The sequence below is a fragment of the Cebus imitator genome, unplaced genomic scaffold, assembly GCF_001604975.1.
Source record: "Cebus imitator isolate Cc_AM_T3 unplaced genomic scaffold, Cebus_imitator-1.0 Scaffold28, whole genome shotgun sequence".
NCBI lineage: Eukaryota > Metazoa > Chordata > Mammalia > Primates > Cebidae > Cebus > Cebus imitator.
In genome coordinates, this window is record NW_016107343.1 from 10,489,116 (window position 1) to 10,510,220 (window position 21,105).

Here is a 21,105-nt window from a genome sequence, read left to right on the forward strand (position 1 = left end):
AAAAAAAAAACTACATCATAGCCAGGCATGGTGGCTGCCACCTATAATCCCAGCACTTTGGGAGGCTGAAGCAGGAGTATTGCTTGAGACCCAGAGTCCCATAGCAGTCTAGGCAGCACAGCAAGACTGTATCCCTACACACCCACGAAAGACCTCATCGTTTGTTAAAAATGTGTCTTCCAACCTTCCAACTTTACATTTATTCAGCAATTCTTCTATTCGTTACCCAATTTATCAACAGCCAAAGAACTGATATTTTTGTGAGTTTATATAGCCTTTTAACATCTCCTCTAGACTTAACTTTTTTAAAAAAAAGATCTGATGGTTTTCTAAGTTAAGAACAAAAGAAAAAATAAAAAAATGAAAAACAGTTAGAACCCCAGGGCTGAGGCCAGGCAAGCTTATTCTTTTAGAAGCGGTAGAGAAGAGCCAACCCGTGAGTCAGAAGTTCAGGGCTAGGCATGGTGCCCTGTGAGTGTCACGGGCATGCAGCCTTGTCTGAGTCTGCTGATGGGAACATGATGTCCTCCTTTTGAGTCATTTGATGCAGGTTTCTGTAAGATGCCTTGAGCAGACTGGGCCTGATCTCACTTAAGAATTCTGACATCTCCTAGAGTCACTTAGAGCGAGCCCTGAAGATGACAAGGGAGGTGTGGCTGGCTGGACTCCTTCTGAGGGCAGAATAAAATTAAATTAAATTAAAAAGTAAAGGGTTGCATGCAGATGGCTCTGAGAAGTCACCTTTCTAAGAGAAGGAAGGTGGCAGTGGAATTTTACAAGGAATATCCCTAATCAACACTGCCCTCCAGTTAACTCAAAGGGTAATTGCTTTTCTGCGTGACCCACATTCGGCTCAATTGGCATGGAAGGAAAAAGGCAGCAAGCGCTCACATGAATTATTTTCTAAAAATAGCTTGGCCTCTTTTATCTCTTATTTGTAAAAGTTCATTTATTACCATTCGTTCTGATAAAGCTCTCCTCGGCCCCTTTGGACTAGACTTCTCCCCTGAGGTCTTTCAGTTCTACCTGAGCCGAAAGACCTCACGGGAGTCCACACAGGTAACCCTCTTCTTGCCTTCCTTCAACCTGTCCCCAGGAGGCAGTTTTGATTGATTTTCCAGTGAGGGAACAGATGTCCAGAGAAGGAGAGTGGTTTAGGCAAGGACACGCCGACAAGGCACCGTGATGCTTAGGAAAACTCCAAGGCCTCATCCCTCTGCTGTGTAGACTCTCACTTGATTTAGACATGCAAATGCCCATTTGTATTTCACATAGGCTTTTCCCACTGAGTGATTACATTGGGCCATGCCAGTTTCATATACCAACCAACAGAAATCCAGAGGAAGGACAGGGTGATACAAAAAGCATCAATTTTGGAGTCTAGCACACTTGGCTTGGAATTCTGGCTCCATCATTTTGGAAGGGTTAAATTCACTTTGACTACTTGTATAAATCTCCAGTCCTTAGTTTTCTCATCTGTAAAATGGTGACAGTGTTTTTCTAGATGGTCACAAAGATTAAATAAGAAGCTATGTGGAAAGGCTCTAATGTAATACCCAGCACCAGGTGGGCGCAACAGCAACAAAACACTGCTTCAGCTATTATTGTGCGTGAGAATAAAAAGGGCTCCGAAGACAGTTCAGCTCCTGTAATCACACAGGGCTGCGGCCGCCATTCATTCAGCAAACTGAGTTCTGTCTCAATGTAGAAAGGGAAGAAAGACATACCTGAGGTGGACTCAAGAGTTCTTACAAGTACAGGCCAGGCGCAGTGGCTCATGCCTGTCCCGACACTTTGGGAGGCCAGGGCGGGTGGATCACCTGAGGTCAGGAGTTCGAAACCAGCCTAGCCAACACAGTGAAACCTCATCTCTACTAAAAAGACAAAAGTTAGCCAGGCGTGGTGGTACACGCCTGTAGTCTCAGCTACTCGGGAGGCTGAGGCAGAAGAATCACTTGAGTCTGGGATGCGAAGGTTGCGGTAAGTCAGAATCATGCCACTGCACTCCAGCCTGGGCCACAGAGCAAGACTCCGTCCCAAAAAAAGAAAAAAAGAAGAGTTCTTACAAGTAGATGCCAAACATAAAATAAAAGAATAAGTAGAATGTAGCATAAATTAGGCATATGTTCTCACATCTCTCAAGCTTAGGCTAAGGTTTTGTATCTGCTTTTGGTGAGTGAGAAAGGACATTGGGACATGGGTCTCAGTTACAATTTTTGATTTGCTACAATGCCTTAATTCTTTTATTGCTCATTCAGTAAATCAGAGCTACTTATTGTCCAACTTCCCTATGCTTAGGACATGTTGTCTCTAACCTTTGCTGTGCCTCAGTTTCCCTGGGGATAACCTAGAGATAGAATGAATACCCACCTCCCCTATGTGGTAGGACAAATGAGGACTTATCTGAAATCGCATTCAGTTTCTCAAGGGAAAGACACTACTGGGCCAAAGGCATTATTAGCCAAGACCACGCTGTGCTTGAACATTTAAGGAACACGAGTTTAGTCTTGTTTCCCTATGACTCGGTGCCTTTCTCCACCTTGTCCCAGAAAAAAAGAATGGTCTTTTTCATGGGAAGTCACACATTCAGCTTTGCGGTTGATGAGATTTCACGTGAATTTTTTTTCCCTTTAAGCTGATTTAACAATCCCACAGAAAACCTTCCTGGCTTGTTTGGAGGGGTGTTTTGAGTGTGTATGAGGCAGAGGGACAGGAGGGTAAGGAGGCAATCAGAAAGCAGGAAGATCCAGAACTGAAAGATGCTGGAGTCAGAATTAGGGAAACAAACAGCCGCCCTACATAAAAGGAAAATCAGAAATGCAGCGGTACAAATGAGTTCTGTGCACGATCACTCTCATCCTCTGAAAAGAATCACCCCTTTACTGGCTCCTTTCTTTAGGGATTTCCAGGAGGAAATTCTCCCTTTATAACATGTTCTGGTGTGTCACTTTGACATCAGCGAGCCTATTAGTTCGCAGGCCTACCCAGCACCAGGTCCAGGGATCAGGGTCGGCTGAAGGAAGGGCGTGACCTGGGAGATCAGGTACCCTGGTTCAGTAGAAATAATTATGCCTCTTCGGTGTACAAGGCTCTGTCCTAGGTGTTTTCTTAGATTGTCTCATTCAACTTTTATGGTCTGAAGTGTTATTTTACAGATGAGAAAGCAAGCTAAAGTTAGAAATATGCAAGTGGAGACCAGAATACTTGGCCTCCAACTAATGGCTTTAAGACTCTAGAAAACAGTGAAAGCTGTTAAAGCTTTCTGTCTTTGTGTCCCTTGTGAAACAAATAACATAGGAAATATTTTCCTTACAATTGAAGTCTCCTGCTATTAGTAGCAAAAAATGATAAAATAAATGTTTTTTACACTACCTTCATGCCTGTACCTGTGATGTTTATACCTACCAGGAAAGGAGGGCAAAAAGAAATAAAGAATAAATAGCCAACGGGCATGGCCTGTGGTTAGCCTGGGGGCATTTGTTCCCATCTGATGAAAGCTGGCTACATGCTGATGTAGACACTGATGTCTAGACATTTTTCTTTCAGAGTCTTTGTTAAAACAGTTGGTTTAAAGAAAGCTCCTTGAAGGCAGGGACCATGTCTGGTTTAAAGAGCTAAATTGGCTGGGCAAGGTGGCTCACACCTGTAATGCCAGCACTTTGGGAAGCTGAGATGGGCAGATCACCTGAGGTCAGGAGTTTGAGACCCGCCTGGCCAATATGGTAAAACCTCGTCTCTACTGAAATACAAAAATTAGCCAGGCATGGTGGTGGTCACCTGTAATCACAGCTACTCATGAAGCTGAGGACGGAGAATTCACTTGAACCCAGGAGGAGAGGCTGCAGTGAACCAAGCCAAGATCATGCCATTGCACTCTAGCCTGGGCAACAAGAGTGAAACTCCATCTCAAAAAATAATAATAACAAGTTAATAAATAAATAGCTAAGTTACATAGAAAGGGGAGTACTTCATTCCCCAAGCCTTCCTGAAGGAGAGACATTCCACCTGGTCCACCTGTAACCCCCGTATGGAAGACTGGCTTTCCATGAGCTGGGTTTCAAGTGTCTATCATGGTGAATTGCAGATGAAGCAAGGGAAACTGGGTCTAAGTCCATTTATACAGCAGTTGACCAGAGAGCCTCCAGGATTTCAGCTCAGTTTCCTAAAACAATACTTGAATCCTGATGGGAAATCTAGACATGCCTGAAGAAAAGTGTGGAACCATTTCTAGCACCAGTCATACACCGCAATACCCTGAAGAGACAAGTGCCCTCTGATAGGAATTCACATCTACTCATGGCCTGCAGACCCCAAGGACTCCTGAGCACATCGCCCTCTGGAGGCGTGCAGTATTAATGCGTAACATACAGTCCTGGCCTTGAGGCACTCAGGAGAATGGTGCCGTGTGGGGCTCACTCACCCTCTCTTCCTTTTTCAGACATTACAGGTGATCTACCCCTACACCCCACAAAATGACGACGAGCTGGAGCTGGCCCCCGGGGACTTCATCTTCATGTCTCCAATGGAGCAGAGCAGCACCAGTGAGGGTTGGATCTACGGTACATCCTTAACCACTGGCTGCTCTGGGCTCCTGCCTGAGAATTACATTACCAAGGCTGATGAGTGCAGCACCTGGATATTTCATGGGTAAGCAGACACAAAGACCTTTATGCCCTTTGAAAAACGTTGCTAAGGCACACTTGATCCTGGATATACAGGGCAGCAGCAAATGGAGTCCATGGGAAGAAGACCCTGTGGGTTCCAGACTTCCAGGAAAGGAGCTGACTTGAGGCATGGGAAAAATGTGAAATGGATTCCTCTGCTTCCCCCCGCCTGCCCCATTTGCTGTGTTGTCTGCTTGAGTCCTTGATCAGAGACTAAACTGCGGCTGCTTGGGGTCCGTCTCTTCTGGCTGAAGGGTGGCATCATCCCAGTGCTGCATCTTTACTGCTTTATGGTTTCTGGCCACCTTGTCCTGGGTCATTACCCAGGGCGGTCTGACTCCCCAAAGCAGCTGGACAGATTACCACTCTGCCAGCCAGAACAACAGAGAAAGGGCCTTCAAGAGGCTGGAGCCCTATCTGTATCCCTCATTTGCTAAGTGACCCTGAGCAAGTCCTTAGACACAGCCTGTGCATGCCTAGACGACAAAGACCGTGTCTAAGGAAACAGGCAACTGCTAGACCGAAAAAGGGTACTTTTCCCCCTCCTCTCTGCCAGTCTTCCTTTGGGTAATAACTTTCCACCCATCCTTCATTACTATTTTGCCCCCATTCCATATTGGTCCCGTATTCAGTGGCCAGCTTTGTCGCAGTAGAGAAAATAGAAACAAAAGACATCTTTCTTTCTTAGTCGGAGCAGCTCAAAGCCAGCGCTTCCCTGGTACACTCGGGCATGTAGCCAGGGCCTGCATGCTGGTTTGTTTTCCTCCCTCTTGTTTCTGCCATGTGGCAACATGGCTGAGAGGCAGCAGCCCTGAGCACCAGCTGCTTGGTGGCTTACATTGTTATTATCGCCATAAAGGAGAAGCAGAGAGAGATGATTTCATCAAGTCTCTGCCTGGAAGGAGAAAATAAAGGTCCCCTACCTTAGTGAGCCACGAACAGACAAACCACAAATCCACAGATGGGAAAGAATATTTTCTTCCTTAATAACCCCACCCAGCAATCCGTTCCTCTCTCTTTCACTCCACCTCCGCCTCAGTCCAGCCCATGAACCGCCAGCACTGGATGACACAAAATTAGAGGTCAAATCTGTCTCACGTTCCCCAAACATTTGCTTTTTCAGAAATGCTTCTGAAGATCAAAATACACAGTTTGGGTTTCTAAAGTCTCTGTTTTAATCCCTTAACAATAAGTAAAGCAAAATATGCATAAACTGTAAAAGATTATTTGCCTGACAAAGCACAGTTCTCAGATTTCTCCATTATTTTTTATTTTATGGTACTTGGAGTTGCTGTTTTATCAGATCTCTTTCTTAAAAGTAGGTGTATGGTCAAGTGTGGTGGCTCACGCCTGTAATCCCAACACCTTGGGAGGCCAAGGTGGGTGGATCATTTGAGGTCAGGAGTTCGAGATCTGCCTGACCAACATGGTGAAACTCCATCTCTACTAAAAGTTAAAAAAAAAAAAAAATTAGCTCAGTGTGGTGGCACATGCCTGTAGTCCCAGCTACTCGGGAGGCTGAGGCAGGAGAATCACTTAAACCTGGAGGCAGAGGTTGCAGTGAGTGGAGATGGTGCCACTGCACTCCAGCCTGGGCAACAGAGTGAGACTCCATCTCAAAAAAAAAAAAAAAAAGTGGACGTATGTGAATATGTGAGAAGCTGTGCTGATATCTTAGAGTTCACCCCATCCAAACCCAGTCTGCCCTAAATTACAGCTCAGGCCATCATTAACCTGAGTGACATTGGTCAGTGGGTCCCAGAGAGGTCTTTGTGTTCTCTTTTATTTGAGAGATTACTAATGATCTCATGTCCCAGAGAACCATGTCTGAAATTGAACTAACAGCTTCCACAGCCAACCCTGATCAGAGTAGGGAATAAGTTAGGCATCAGTTCATTGTGATTAAGAATTTGAGATTGGATTCCAATAGTTTTGGATTTAAGTGATAACTCTCCCAATTTAACCAGCTGTGTGGCCTTGGCCAAGTTGCATTACCTCTCTGAGCCTCTGTTTGCTTATCTAGAAAATGGAACTAATAATTGCACTGACCTCATATGGTGGTTGTGAAGACTACAATATAGAGCTAGCTTTACATGGTTGAGAGTCTGGTGCATAACAGCAGTGACTATAAAATCGCCATTTGTGGCCAGGCGTGGTGGCTCACACCTGTAAACCTAGCACGCTGGGAGGCCGAGGTGGGTGGATCAGGAGGTCAGGAGTTCAAGACCATCCTGGCAAACAAGGTGAAACCCCATCTCTACTAAAAAATACAAAAATTACCTGGGCATGGTGGCATGCGTGTACCTATAATCCCAGCTACTCAGTAAGCTGAGGCAGGAGAATCGCTTGAACCTAGGAGGCAGAGGCTGCAGTGAGCAGAGATCACGTCACAGCACTCCAGCCTGGTGACAGAGTGAGACTCCATCTCAAAAAATAATAATAACAAGTTAATAAATAAATAGCTAAGTTACATAGAAAGGGGAGTACTTCATTCCCCAAGCCTTCCTGAAGGANGAATCGCTTGAACCTAGGAGGCAGAGGCTGCAGTGAGCAGAGATCACGTCACAGCACTCCAGCCTGGTGACAGAGTGAGACTCCATCTCAAAAAAAAAAAAAAAAAATCGCCATTTGCATAATGATGATGATTTTCTTTTTTCTGTCTTGTGTTTGCCAGTCCTCACTTAATGTTCGTCAAAGGAAATGCGTCTTCCATAAAAGTGATCCTGTAGATAAACTGCACTTCCCTATTTAACCCCCAAGGTCAAATGATTCAAGGAGGCAGAGTCCAGCTTCTTTGTAAGACAGACCTTCTCTCACTCCTAACCCAAGATAGGCTTCAGGACGTAGAGCCCCAGGGGGATGTCAAGCATGACCTGGCTGGCATGGTGGGACATTGCCCAGGGGTCAATGATTTTAACAACGCTCCCTGCCCCATGCTTCTCAGTTTTCTGAGTCCCTACTAAGGGAATATGTTCTCGCCACACTAACTGAAGTGCCTTACTTGGTTCTGAGTTATCTTCAGGTGTTTTTCAGTTGATGAAGCTCCCCTTTGTTCTCTGAAGCTGAGTGAGCTGCCTGGCGCTTGGGCTTAGCACAGGCCTGGCGTGTGGCAGGGAGAAGCCAGCTCTCCCAATGCTTGAGAGGTTCTGGATGTCAGGCCCGGCTTCCTCCCTCCACTGTTCTGAGCAAGAAGTGCCTGACTGTTGTCTTACTGGAACTGACAGCTCCACGCTGTCTCAGCGTGAGTCAGGTCCTTTTATTATAATGACAGCTAGGAAGGGAAAGAGGCTGGCATTCATCTTGCCATGGGAGCCGACGGAGGGAGAGAAGGGACCCTATCGGTATCCTCACAGCTGCAATAAAGTAAAGGAGCAGACTTGTACAAGCATGATTCTAGGTAGCTAGGCATTTCGAGCCCTGAAGCTTTGATGAGTCAGAAAATAAAACTGGATTTTTTTTTTTTTTTCCTGAGACAGAGTTTCAATCTGTTGCCCAGGCTGCAGTGCAGTGGTGCGATGTCAGCTCACTGTAACCTCCGCCTCCTAGGTTCAAGTGACTCTCCTGCCTCAGCCTCCCAAGTAGCTGGGACTACAGGCATGTGCCACCACACCCAGCTAATTTTTGTATTTTTAGTAGAGATGGGGTTTCACCGTGTTGGCCAGGCTGGTCTCGAACTCCTGACCCCAGGTGATCCACTCACCTCGGCCTCCCAAAATGCTGGGATTATAGATCTGAGCCACTGCGCTTGGCCAAACTGGATTTTCTTTAACTGTGTGAAGTTTGGGAGGGCCTCAGTTTAAAATAACGTAGAATAGCTGGTCTATTATTCTGTGAACGGCATAAGATTTCCTTGGGCTACAGTTACTTAAATGTTACCGTAACAGGTTTCACTTGGCTACACGTCAGATGGACTGATGCTACTTTGTTGAACTGTAGGTTCCTGGGTCCCACCCCTGACCTACTAAATCACAATCTGTGAGGAGCAGACCCCGGCATGAGTGTTTTTTTTTTTTTTTTTTTTTTTTTTTTAATTCCCCTGCTGATTCCGATATGCACAAGGTCTCAAAACCAGTTTTTCAGGGCATGAGACTTCTGAGACCTTCGTTTATAAGTAGAATAAGTCTATCACTTCTAGTAAAAAGGAGCCACTTCAGAAAGTGAAGGAGGTGCTAAGATAGTTAAAATCACCTAATTTTTTGGAACAAAAATTTACTAACAACCAGTTAGCTGTAGGTATTGGTGAATATAAAAAGTTATTTTCAAAAATAAAGTTCTGGGCCAGGCGCGGTAGCGCATGCCTGTAATCACAGGACTTTGAGAGGCCGAGCTGGGCAGATCACCTGAGGCCAGAAGTTCGAGACTAGCCTGGCCAACATGGTGAAACTCCATCTCTACTAAAAATACAAAAATTAGCCGGGTGTGGTGACATGTGCCTGTAATCCCAGCTACTCGAGAGGCTGAGGCCGGAAAATCGCTTAAACCTGGGGGGTGGCAGTTACAGTGAACGGAGATCATATCATTGCACTTTAGCCTGGCCGACAAGAGTAAGACTCCGTCTCTAAAGTAAAATAAGATAAAGTTCTGATAATACAATGTTAAAAGAGAATCCAGAACAGGTGGCGGCCTAGATAGGTTGCTGGGTCAACAGAGACAAGCCAGGAGTATAGGAGGACACTGGGATAGACGGCTACTCAAATTGTAAAGAAGCAAGAAATTTGCAAAATGTAAATGTTCCCCCTGGACTCAGCTCAGTGATTCCAGAGATGTTCATTGGACTCACCTAACAACCATATTTAAATTGCAACGTTTATTGGATAAAGCTTTGTGGAAGTCTTACTATTCACAGTCATTCAAGCTTGGCAGGTTTTGACGGTCTTCCTTTCAGTAAGACCTCTTTTGGGCTTCTGTAGTTAGAGTGTTACACTCAGAAATGAGAGTTCTTGGCTCACAGCCCTAAACCTCTGGTGAGAATAGTCTTCTCTGAAATAATTCTGTTTGTAATCATCCTGTTGGAGGTGTTATTGTGGTGGAGATAGGGTTTGGAAGCTGAAGAGTGTAGAATAGGGGGCTGTGGCCACAAAGTTTCCCTGACTGTTAGGAGCCACTGGCTCAGTGGTGGAGATGGCTGAAAATACCCGCCCATCATTCTTCATTTCAGATGGAAATTACCGCTGGAGATATTAAAGGCAACAGGAATCGTAGATTTCTTTTGAACCGGAAAAATAACTGCAAACAAATAATTGGTACATCATTATCTTGAAATTGTCTTTGGCACCAACTATGTGTGGCACAAAATCACTGCCACCCTCCCTGCCCAGAGGAATGAATATATCTGTCCTCAGTGCAGAAACCCATCTACCTGTAATTAATTAACTAATTAATTATTTTTTATTTTTATTTCATTTGAGACAGGGTTTCACCCTGTCACCAGGCTGGAGTGCAGTGGTGCAATCTTGGCTCACTGCAACCTCCGCCTCCCAAGTTCAAGTGATTCTCGTACCCCAGCCTCCTGAGTAGCTGGGACTACAGGCATGTACCACCACACCCATTTAATTTTTTGTATTTTCAGTAGAGATGGGGTTTCACCATGTTGGCCAGGCTGGTCTCAAACTCCTGACCTTAAGTGATCTGCCTGCCTCAGCCTCCCAAAGTGCTGGGATTACAGGTGTGAGTTACCACACCCAGCCTACCTCTAATTTATTAACTGCAAGACTTCAGTATAAAACAAGATGTTCCTCCCTTAGGAATGGAGCCACCCTTGCTCAGCTTCCCCCATTGCACTGCCCACAGAGGGCTTTGAGTTAATTCCCACATTCCTGAGCCCAAAAGGAAGTACTGGTGACTCCTGGCTAGAGCAGTTAATACCTTCCTTATTTTCCTCTGCAGTTCTTACTCAATCTTAAGCACATCATCTTCCAACTCTCTCACATTTGGGGATGGAGTATTGGAGAGGCGGCCATATGAGGACCAGGGGCTCGGAGAGACGACTCCTCTTACTATCATTTGCCAGCCCATGCAGGTAAGCCCAATTGTTAGGGTCACACCCCCAACTCTAACTAGGATTCACTGAGAACCCATTTATTAAGTATGAGGCATTGCCCTTGCTGTCCCCAAAGGTTCAGTGATCTCCTGGGAAGAAAGTACACCAAATTAGAAAAGATATACAAAAATTCAAGGCTAGGAAGAATCAGATGAGCAGTACTGACAGTGACTTCCAGCATTTAAACCTAGGCTCATAAGAAAGGTCATTCCACAGAGAGAGGGGGAGATTTTATCTCTTAAGTAGAAATAATGCCCATAGTTGTATCTGTTTTGTAGGTTGTTACAAAGATTAAAGAAAATAATAATCTTGCTTATGCACAAAAGAAAAAAGAGAGAAAAAGGTAAAAAAAGAAAAAAGTAAAAAAAAAAAAAGAAAGAAAATAAAATAGGGCTCTTAGCACAATAATTGGCATATAATGAGTGCTCAGTATGTGTTACCTTTTTCAAGAAAGGTTGGTGATGGAAGCAGTGGGGGAGTAGTTGCCAAAATAGTACAAATAGAGGCAAGTTGAAAGTTCAGGCATGTTGAGGATCAAGGGAGTAGACCATTGTGGCTGGAGCCCAGGATTTAAATTAAGGAACAATAGGCAAAGAAGTGGGAGGGATCATGCCATCATTCCACGTATTAATGTCAGGGCAACTAGGAGCAAATGTGAAGTGCTGGCCAGCAGTAAGGAAACTGGAAAAGCTGACTATATCAGAAAGAAGGAATGTAAAAACATCTGTAAGGTTCCATCCAGCAGTTATAGAAGCCAAAGTCATTTGGACATGCCTTTGACTAGATTCGCCTATGTCATCACCCAGAGGTAGCAGCTGTCTCATTTTGGGGGTCACCAATGTACATACAGTCAGACAGAAGAGCCTACACAGTGATTAGGATAGGAAAACAGGGCCTCATTGCTGGAGTGGACCGTGAGGACCATGTGGTCTGGCCACACACTTCAGAGAAGAGGTGGACGCATTTGTGATCATAGACGTACTCACTCCCTGAAGAAGCTGAGTCACCCCTTTTGGGTAGGAAGGTGTCCCACTAGATGACTATCTCTACATGAATAGTTAGTTTTAGCTCTGAGCTGTAACATAAAGTGGATGTCATGTTTTAGTAATGGCCAAACGCTATTCCTAAAAGATAAGCAGTGGCAACAGTAATGTCTTTTTCATAACTCTTCTTATTTTATACAGCACATGCAGTTTATCTCATTTGAGCCTCAAAATAACTTATGAGGTCTGTAGGATGAGTCTTACTGTCCTTACTGTACGGATATGCCAACCTCAATCCAAGGCAGTTAAGAGGTTTGTCCAAGTCATATCTTGGCAGAACTTTGGTAATAGAGCTCAGCTTACCTGGCACCTGACTCCAAGGCATGTCCACTTTGCCATGTGTGTCTTCACTCATGGCCTTTCTTTCTCTGCAGCCTCTAAGGGTCAACAGCCAGCCCGGCCCCCAAAAGCGATGCCTCTTTGTGTGTCGGCATGGTGAGAGGATGGACGTTGTGTTTGGGAAGTACTGGCTGTCCCAGTGTTTTGATGCCAAAGGTGAGTTGTTGGTGGGCCTGCTCAGCACTGGCATACCCATAGTGGCCTCTAGGGGGCACAGTCAAGCTACAGTTATCCAGATGGAGTCATTTATAGTTCTGTATGCTGTAGAAAATGTCTGTCATCCATAAGTCCCTCCTGATTGTCTTGAGCTTTAGGGAAGAAGTAGTGTTCTTGTCCCCATTCTATAAACTTGGATACCAGGGACCAAAGATGACAGATGTCTGGCCCAAGGTCATATGGCAAAGTTGGCAGCAGAAACATACCCTGATCCTATGGCCAGAGTTCCTGCCATGAAATCTCGTTGGCTTGCTGGGTTCTGTTTTCATTTGAATGGCATTTTAAGATACGGAGGCTTGTAGAACCAGGGAATTTCACCTGCCTTAGAGTGCTTGGTTATTACGTCCACTGAGAAACTATCTCACGTGACTTTTGTCAGTAGAATGGAAGAGTGGATTCCAAGTCACTTTATGAAACAAAATGTCAACCTTGATATTTTCCATCAGCTCCAGAGAGCTCATTGTGATCTCTTTGGCCAAGAAGGAATGGGGGTGGAGAATGTCAGGATCAGTAAGGGCGTCCCAAGTAAACAAGACATTTATGTATCCTCTGTCTAACCTTTTTATTTTTCAGGCCGCTACATACGCACCAACCTGAACATGCCTCATAGTTTACCTCAGCGGAGCGGTGGTTTCCGAGATTATGAGAAAGATGCTCCCATCACTGTATTTGGATGCATGCAAGCGAGACTGGTGGGTAAGTATCCTGAGTGACTGCACTCCAGGCATTTCTTGTCTTCTCCTTCAAAACACTGGTACCATGGATACGCAGGACACTTCCTGGGGGTTTCTATAACTTTCCTACAAGAATATATTTCCTCAATTCAAAAGGAACTTATTATACAACCATTAAGTCTAGGATGCTGTGCTTGACCCTGTGTTGGTTGACCAAAGTGAACGAGGTGTGGTCCTTACTGAGGAGCACATGATCAAGTCATGGGGAAGGTCAGGCTTGGGTTACTTTGTTCACTGTTGGATGTAGCAGACAAGTCAGCCTCTAGTTCAGGACAGCAGCATTTGCCCACATGGCTGTGGGAAGAGGACAAGAGTGAGGAAGAAGTGTTGGGTACCAGCACCAGCTCCGTACGTGGGTGCCCTTAGTCCTGGCGGTGACAAGGGATTGAGAAAAGGAAATAAAGATGGAGACACAAGAGTAGAATTTACAGCGTGGGTCCACGGGACCAGCGCAAGCATGGGAATTACGTTGGCTGCGAGCTCTGGGCTCCAGACACTTTTATTATGAGCATAATCTCACTGATCTTATGGGCATGGAAGGGAAGGGTGAAGAGGTAGGTAAGATGGGGGCAGGGAGAGCACTAGAGATCCTTCTAAGATGTGCTAAACTAGTGCTCTGAGCATTTAACAGCACTTGAAATCCTTCTAAGATGTGCTGAACTAGTACTCTGTTGGAGTTATATTGGAGTTTATCACCAATTGTTATCAGGACGCTGCTGCATCAGAAGTACTAGCAGATGAGGAGCCACTGGATCTGACCACACCCAATGCATCAGGGGGTTTTAGAGCAGTTAAAGTCTCTCCATATTCCGAGAACCTAGGCAGAGCCCAAGGCGTTGTGTGATCTCTGTCCTGCAAGGCTTTTCTCCTCCTTGCCAGCTCCCATCTGCAAAGACTCTCCTGGGTCTTGTGAGCAGAGGTCGCCTCCCTTCTCAGAGATCTTTGCATAAGCCCTCTTTACGAGGCCCTCATGCAGTCTCCGTGTTGAGAAGGCATTCGTGGGACTAGGGCAGTATTGTCAACTCTGCAGCCACCCCTCGGTGTTCCCCGGTGTTACTGCGCTCTCGGATGGTCTTTACCTTAGGCCTCCCGTGTCCGTTTGATTTATAATTAACTGTACCAATAATATACTTTAGTTCAGTGTATAAATTTCAGTATACTCTGAGCCAAGCAAGCTTATAATTATTTAGCTAGAATTAACACAGGTCTCCCCCTGGCCATGTTGACCCACAAAGAGGGACCCTGCAGTTGCTGAATTTATAGAGGCCAACTGATCCTTTGAAGATGCCCAGTTCTTTGCAAGCCCATTCCATGACTGCCACAGGGAGCTAGTACTTTCCTGTCCAGTCGCTTAGCAGATATTTAGTGATCACTTACTTTGGGCAAGGTATTGGACTAGATGTTGGGAACCCAAGTGTGAGTCGGGGAAACAAACTTATCTGTGGGTAAATATCGTTCAGTATGATATACATAGAGCTATGCACAGACACAGAATATTATGGGAACACAAAAAGACATCTAAGAGAAGAGGTAAGCTGGGAGCTGAACTAGAAGTTAGCTGGGCAAAGAAGGAGCAGGGTGAGGAAAGGGCATTCGCAGTGGAAAGGACAACATCAACAGTCTTAGACTTGAGAAACAGCCTCAGGAATGCAGGGGAATAAAGTGTCTTGTTTCTAGAGTATAAATTGTAAGGCAAAGCAGAAAGCAGAGATGAGCCTGGCAAGATGGATAAAGGCAAGTTCACGGAAGACCTTGGCTACCATATTAAGGTGTTTGGATTTAATCCAGTAGACAAAATAACTGAATTCTAGGCCAGGTGTGGTGGTTCTCACCTATGATCTAGCACTTTGAGAGGCTGAAGCAGGAGGATTGCTTGAGACCTGGAGTTCGAGGCTACAATGCGCTATGATCACACCCTGGCACTCCAGCCTGAGCGACAGAGCAAAGCCCTATCTCTAAAAACTAAATTGATAATAATAATTTTTTTAAAGAAATGGATTTTATGAGGATAGCATTAAAGCCTGAGGTGTTGGGATTTATCTCTGGTGTCTAAGAATATGACATGTTGAGATTTTGGCTAGCACAGAATAAAATTAAAACAAGACCTCATTTTCATAAAATAAATCCTCTGTCACAAACTTGAAGCCAGAGTGTTGTCCTGCTTCTAAATATTTCCTAGCTAAAGGCTTTACCACTTGTTAGCACCAGAGAGAAGGGAAAGAAAAGACAAGAAGGGCTCTGTCACTTGCTGTCACCGGAACACTGATGAGGGGTTTTGTTAGAAATAAACAAAGCCTGAAAATACGGGCTCTATGTGATCCCCAGCTGGGAATGAGGGGCTTACAGGGCTTACTACTCGGCACGCTCTCACACTGCGAGTTGAAGTGAGACTGAGTAAATCCGTCAGACTGATTCTTTTGTGGCTTTCTTTGCAGGTGAAGCCTTATTAGAGAGCAATACCATTATTGACCACATCTATTGCTCCCCTTCCCTTCGCTGCGTTCAGACTGCACACAATATCTTGAAAGGTAAGACTTGCAGGTTGACAAAAGCAAGTAGTCTATCTCTCTGCCTCCAGGCAGCCCCACACATAAATTATCTTAGAGTCATGGGACATTCGCCAATTGAAAGCTTCGAATCTGGAATGAAGGGAGGATTCTTTCGGAGGGCAATCTTTGCACAAGTCACAAAAACATACTCTGGCAGCCTAAGCGAAATAAAGGGAAGTATACTAATAATGTTTTTCTTGATAATTTAAAGCACTCTTGGATGAATCTCAGGCTTGCAAAATGTTTAGGTTATAGAGTGTGATCCTTTCTTTACGCTTAATAGTCAAATAACTTTCCTGCTTTGATCTGTTGTTTGCCTCCTGTTTACAGTGCTCTTGGGGGTCTGAAATCTTTATCATCTTTTTTTTTTTTTTTTACTTAATTAAAAAGATTTTAAAAGCAACATTGCTACCAAAATACTCAACTTTCACCCTAAAATCTGTGGAAGCGTAAGTTACAGGTATTTCCATTCTCATTTCATGGGAAGGGAAACTAAAAGGAACAGGGTTAGACTGTTTATTTCTTTTTTTTTTTTGAGACGGAGTTTCACTCTTGTTACCCAGGCTGGAGGGCAATGGCGCGATCTCGGCTCACCGCAACCTCCGCGTCCTGGGTTCAGGCAATTCTCCTGCCTCAGCCTCCTTAGTAGCTGGGATTACAGGCATGCGCCACCATGCCCAGCTGATTTTTTGTATTTTTAGTAGAGACAGGGTTTCACCATGTTGACCAGGATGGTCTCGATCTCTTGACCTCGTGATCCACCCGCCTCGGCCTCCCAAAGTACTGGGATTACAGGCGTGAGCCACCGCGCCCGGCCTTAGACTGTTTATTTCTATCAAAGAAATGAATCCGCCAGAAATAAACAAGCCAACAAAGAATTTGACACTGCATCTGAGTCTTCTATCCTTTAACCTTAAGTAAACCTCTTCACTACCAGAAGGCATTTATGTATTAAATTTGCACAGAGCAACTGGACTACGTGCAATATAAAGATAACTAAGCAGGGACCATTTCTAGGAGGCCAGTTACACTACAGTAAAACAGAAGACTTCTGCACTGCTACTAGTAAATGTTCAGCATTAGATTTTCTGATAGAGAAAATGAGTAATTTACATGATATTCAATTACGATGTAAGCTATTATAGACTAGTGGATACTATCTGAAATTTCTTGGTAAGACCATCACGGAATTTGCTTTAGAAAGAGGAATTATGATAGTCATAGAATTGAATCAATTTTCTTCTTTTGAGACAGCATCTCGCTCTGTTGCCCAGGCTGGAGTGCAGTGGCACAGTCTTGGCTTACTACGACTTCTGCCTCTGGCGTTCAAGTGATTCTCCTGCCTCAGCCTCCTGAGGCGCGAACCTCAAGTGCATGCCACCACACCCGGCTAATTTTTGTATTTTTGGTAGAGATGGGATTTCACCATGTTGGCCAGGCTGGTCTCAACTCCTGACCTCAAGTGATCTGCCTGCCTCGGCCTCCCAAAGTGCTGGGATTACAGGCGTGAGCCACAGCACCCAGCCTTGAATAAATTATAAGGATAATGACTTGTGGCTTTTTTCCTTAAGTTAGATATGACTTAAAGCCAGCATACATCCTGGCGGTATGGCAAGAGTATTAAACTCATGTATTAGTTATGCACAAAAATTGAAAACCCTTGTGCAAATCCACATGCTTCCAATTCTGGTTAGCTGTATATACCAGCCAGTAGGAAAGAGAATAGCTTATTTATCAGTTTTGTGACAATTTGGCCTGAGAATATAGAGGCCCTTCTTTCATCTTCACCGTATTTTACCCCTAAAGGTTTACAACAAGAAAATCACTTGAAGATCCGTGTAGAGCCTGGCTTATTTGAGTGGACAAAGTGGGTTGCTGGGAACACGTTACCTGCATGGATACCTCCATCAGAGTTAGCTGCAGCCAACCTGAGTGTTGATACAACCTACAGGTAAACCTTGGAAACTGCTGCTTACTGAGGCCAGTATGGAAGTGCTTTCCGCACTAGCTCTAGGCCGAAGACAGGGCTAGACGTCACCTACAGGCAGTTCCCCATAGTGGTAGAAATCAAGCTATGATTTTAGAAATCAAAACTGGAGAAAAGCCAGCATTTGTTTTCATATTTGGCATTCGCGTGGATTAGATTCTCCAGCCTCAGCCCCGTGTTGGATTTTTCTGCTTTATTATACTATTTCAGTGTAATAAAACCATTTTGCATTCCAGCAATAAGCACCAGCTAGTGACGTTGCAGTTGAGAAGACTGGAGCAATAAGGAAGAGGATGATGTCTTGTCTTAGATTTTTTACATTTAATTTTTCAAAGCATTTTTAAACCTCTGCATTATCTTTATTTATTATTGCTATATCCCCAGAATGTAGGTAAGCCATTTTTATATAGAAGAGAGTTCAAATGGCTTGCCTAAAGGCATATGTGCATTTAGTGATCACACATGTCAATAATAATAACCTTTATTCATCATTTTCCACAAGCCAAGCCCCGTGCAGTCCGCTGTGCAGTCATCTCATTCCTGTTCCTTTCTTTTTTCCATTAGACTCAACTGTGCTGGGATTTTAAAAAGTGTTTGTAGATTGCTTACAGGTGAATAATCCACATGTATACAATCAAGAATTAATCAATAATAATATAGTTACATTAACCATCGAAAGTCTGCTCAGGTATTCGTAAAAATCTCTTTGATTGTGACAGATACTCACAACCAGTATAATGGGGAATTAAGTTCATATTTCTTTTTTTTGTTTGTTTAAGGCTAGTCAAGTGAAGCAGTGGGAAGGGAGAAGGAACAAAGAAATCTGTAACTGGTTGTGATCAGTTAGTTGTAAGCCCCACTGCACTTGGACCAGTCAGCTCATATTTTTTAAGGCAGAGTTTGTAACAAGTGGTCAATATAAGCAGAACTTTCTTACTTGTGATACCTGTTGACTTTTCATTTGAAATACCTACCCAAACTACAAATAAAGCAATGTGCATTTCTGGCTAAGGTAATAGAAAATATCTTCTTTTTCCATACTCATTTTTTTCTTCTCAGCAAATAAGACCTCAGATAACCCCATTAACTAGTTATGTGCTGCTGCTTCTTGTCTTAAAGGAATTGGCATTCCTCAAAAATAAAATTAGATCAATCAACAGAATCCCCTACTAATGCACTTCACATTTTGTTCTGTCCCCTCTCTGGCTGCTGTTTTGCTGGTCTTTGCAGGGAATTAGCAATAAATTGTTGTCCCCATCCAAAGGCCACCATCTGTTTGGCCTGGAAAGAGGGGAGTTGCCACCAACATCGGTGAAATGACTTTCATCATTCACCACCAGCCCCACTCAGACCAACTTAGGTCAACTATGTCTTTGATATTTGCTTTAGGTATGTTCTGCCATCCCTCCCAAGCTGCCTTTCAAAGGTCTCCAGAATCATTCTAGCTGAGCCTGTCAGTGTACACTCAGATACACACCCCACCAGCAGTGTGAGCAGAAGGATGAATGCCGGGAACTTGGGATCAGGACATGGTCCTTATTCCAGATGCCTTTTCCTCTCCAGCAAATCAGAGTTCAAATCAACCATTTTCTGCTTGGTGAGGGAATCAGGGGAGGAGATGGAGCGTCTAATTTTGAAAAAATCAGTTGAGAAAGCCAAAGTTTAAGCATGTGAAAGAGACAGCCCTGGAGCTTAATTCTTTATGAAATTTATGGCGCCAAATGCACAAGCCTTTGGAGGCATGTAAGTGGTGCCCAAATGATTGAAGATACGTACTGACAGGCAGAAGGGCAAGCCCTGAGAGCGAGGGTAGTGTGAGTCGGGCAGGTTCTGCCAAAAGAGCCCTCTCTCCTTGCAGCAGGGATAGGAAGAGAACAGGAGGGAGGTGGAACTGAAAGCCAAGTCAGGGAAGCTAACCAGGCTGGTGACTAATAGCAAAGCACCATCTACAGGCAGCAAAACCAAGGGCCTGGGGGCTTAAAAAGCAACCCCAGGCTTCAGGAGTTGAGCCAGAGGAGCAAGGCAGAAAAAACAAAATCCACACCATCTGGGTGGGGCTGCAGAACAGGGCCGTGACTCAGAGGGCAGGGGATTAGGGGAGGGCATGGATCTGGAGCATTAGAGGGGAAACAAATCAAACTTTGGTGTGAGGCTCAAAGCAGAGGCCTGTGCTTCCAACCTGGATCATGGCAGGAGAATATTTGGGGGAGGATACAGTCCTGGTGATAGCACCTGACTTCCAGAGCACTGCGCGCCGGGTTGAGTGGCTGGTGGGAAGGCTACCTGACTCCGAGGACAGTACAGGCCCTGCAGATGTGACTAGCAGCAGGGCACGTCCTGCTGACAGGGGTGAGGAAGCTTTGACTCAGGCCAAGCCCATCAGGGCTGGTCAGACACTGGACACTATTTCTGTCTAAGGTAATAGAGACTATCTTCACAGGCTTCACTTTAAGGTGCTGGGAGAAGCCATAGGCAAGAACTGATCAGGAGGAACCAACTCCCAGCATGTATCCTGCTCTTCACCTACATAGATCTCACACATTACAACCTGGTCTCACCCTTGAAATGACTCCCTGGGCCATACAATGTGGCCTTTTGTCACTGTGGGGAGGGGATGGGCCTGGGAGATCAGGTGACATAAATGGTGATGGCACTGAGTGTGAGGTGGGGTTGGGGAGAGAAAAAGAGGAGAGGAGTTTCTCCAGAACAATGAGGTACAGCCCTAACAAGTGGTGACTCAGGTCTCTACCTATCCCCCAGGGTGTTGTGAGACTCAGAAGGCTGTTTCCTAGGAGAAACATGCATGTTGAGAGAATACAGGATAAGGGCAAATTTCCTTCAAGTGGAGTGGCATTCTTCCTCTCTGGACAGAAAGCCCATGTGCACAGAAGGGCAGGCTTAACAAGGACACTGTCAGAAGCTGTATGTGGAGGATAGGCTCACCTAGACCCAAATTCAAACGCAGGTTCTAAGAGTTGCTTACGGTATTACTGTAGGCAGGTCAGCCACAGCCTTTCTGAGCTCCTGTTTTGTCATCCATAAAAAGCATTTACGAAAGCATTGCTGGAAGGATTAGACTGAAAGAATGTTAAGTAGGGTGCTTGCCCAGAGCCTGACACATATGGGAACCTAAGTTAATATTTTCAGTGCTAACAGTAGCAGTAACAGTGTATTCTGATCAAGAAACCATGTGAATTCATTTTGAGAACTCACCACACCTCCACCAGGCACTAAACACCCAGCAATGAAAGACATAATTGAACACTGACAAAATAAGAAAACTGAAATGACATAGTTGTGCCCAGAAAACAAGATAAACATCTTGTGGACCAGCAACAACACAGAAACTCTACATAGTCAAGTGGGGGTGGAGGCGGGCAGAGGCAGGCCCCGAGGGCGCTGGTGACTGGGTTTGAAGGCATACGGGGGCACCAGAGCAGGAGGCCCCTCTTTTATCATCCTCTTCCATGCTGTATTAGTTCATTTTCACACTGCTGACAAAGACATACCTGAGTCTGGGCAATTTACAGAAG

General features: G+C 44.8%; 1 protein-coding gene across 3 annotated transcripts in view; it reads left to right on the forward strand.

Annotated features, from left to right (window-relative positions):
* The window catches only part of UBASH3B (ubiquitin associated and SH3 domain containing B), a 168,318-nt gene that overhangs the window by 139,955 nt on the left and 7,258 nt on the right, over positions 1–21,105 (forward strand). For all 3 annotated transcript variants that reach the window (XM_017523573.2, XM_017523572.2, XM_017523574.2), the window contains exons 6-11: positions 4,439–4,647; positions 10,551–10,683; positions 12,122–12,242; positions 12,876–12,998; positions 15,472–15,564; positions 17,392–17,536. In XM_017523573.2, the coding sequence (XP_017379062.1) occupies positions 4,439–4,647; positions 10,551–10,683; positions 12,122–12,242; positions 12,876–12,998; positions 15,472–15,564; positions 17,392–17,536 (824 nt within the window). The remainder of the gene's footprint in view (positions 1–4,438; positions 4,648–10,550; positions 10,684–12,121; positions 12,243–12,875; positions 12,999–15,471; positions 15,565–17,391; positions 17,537–21,105) is intronic.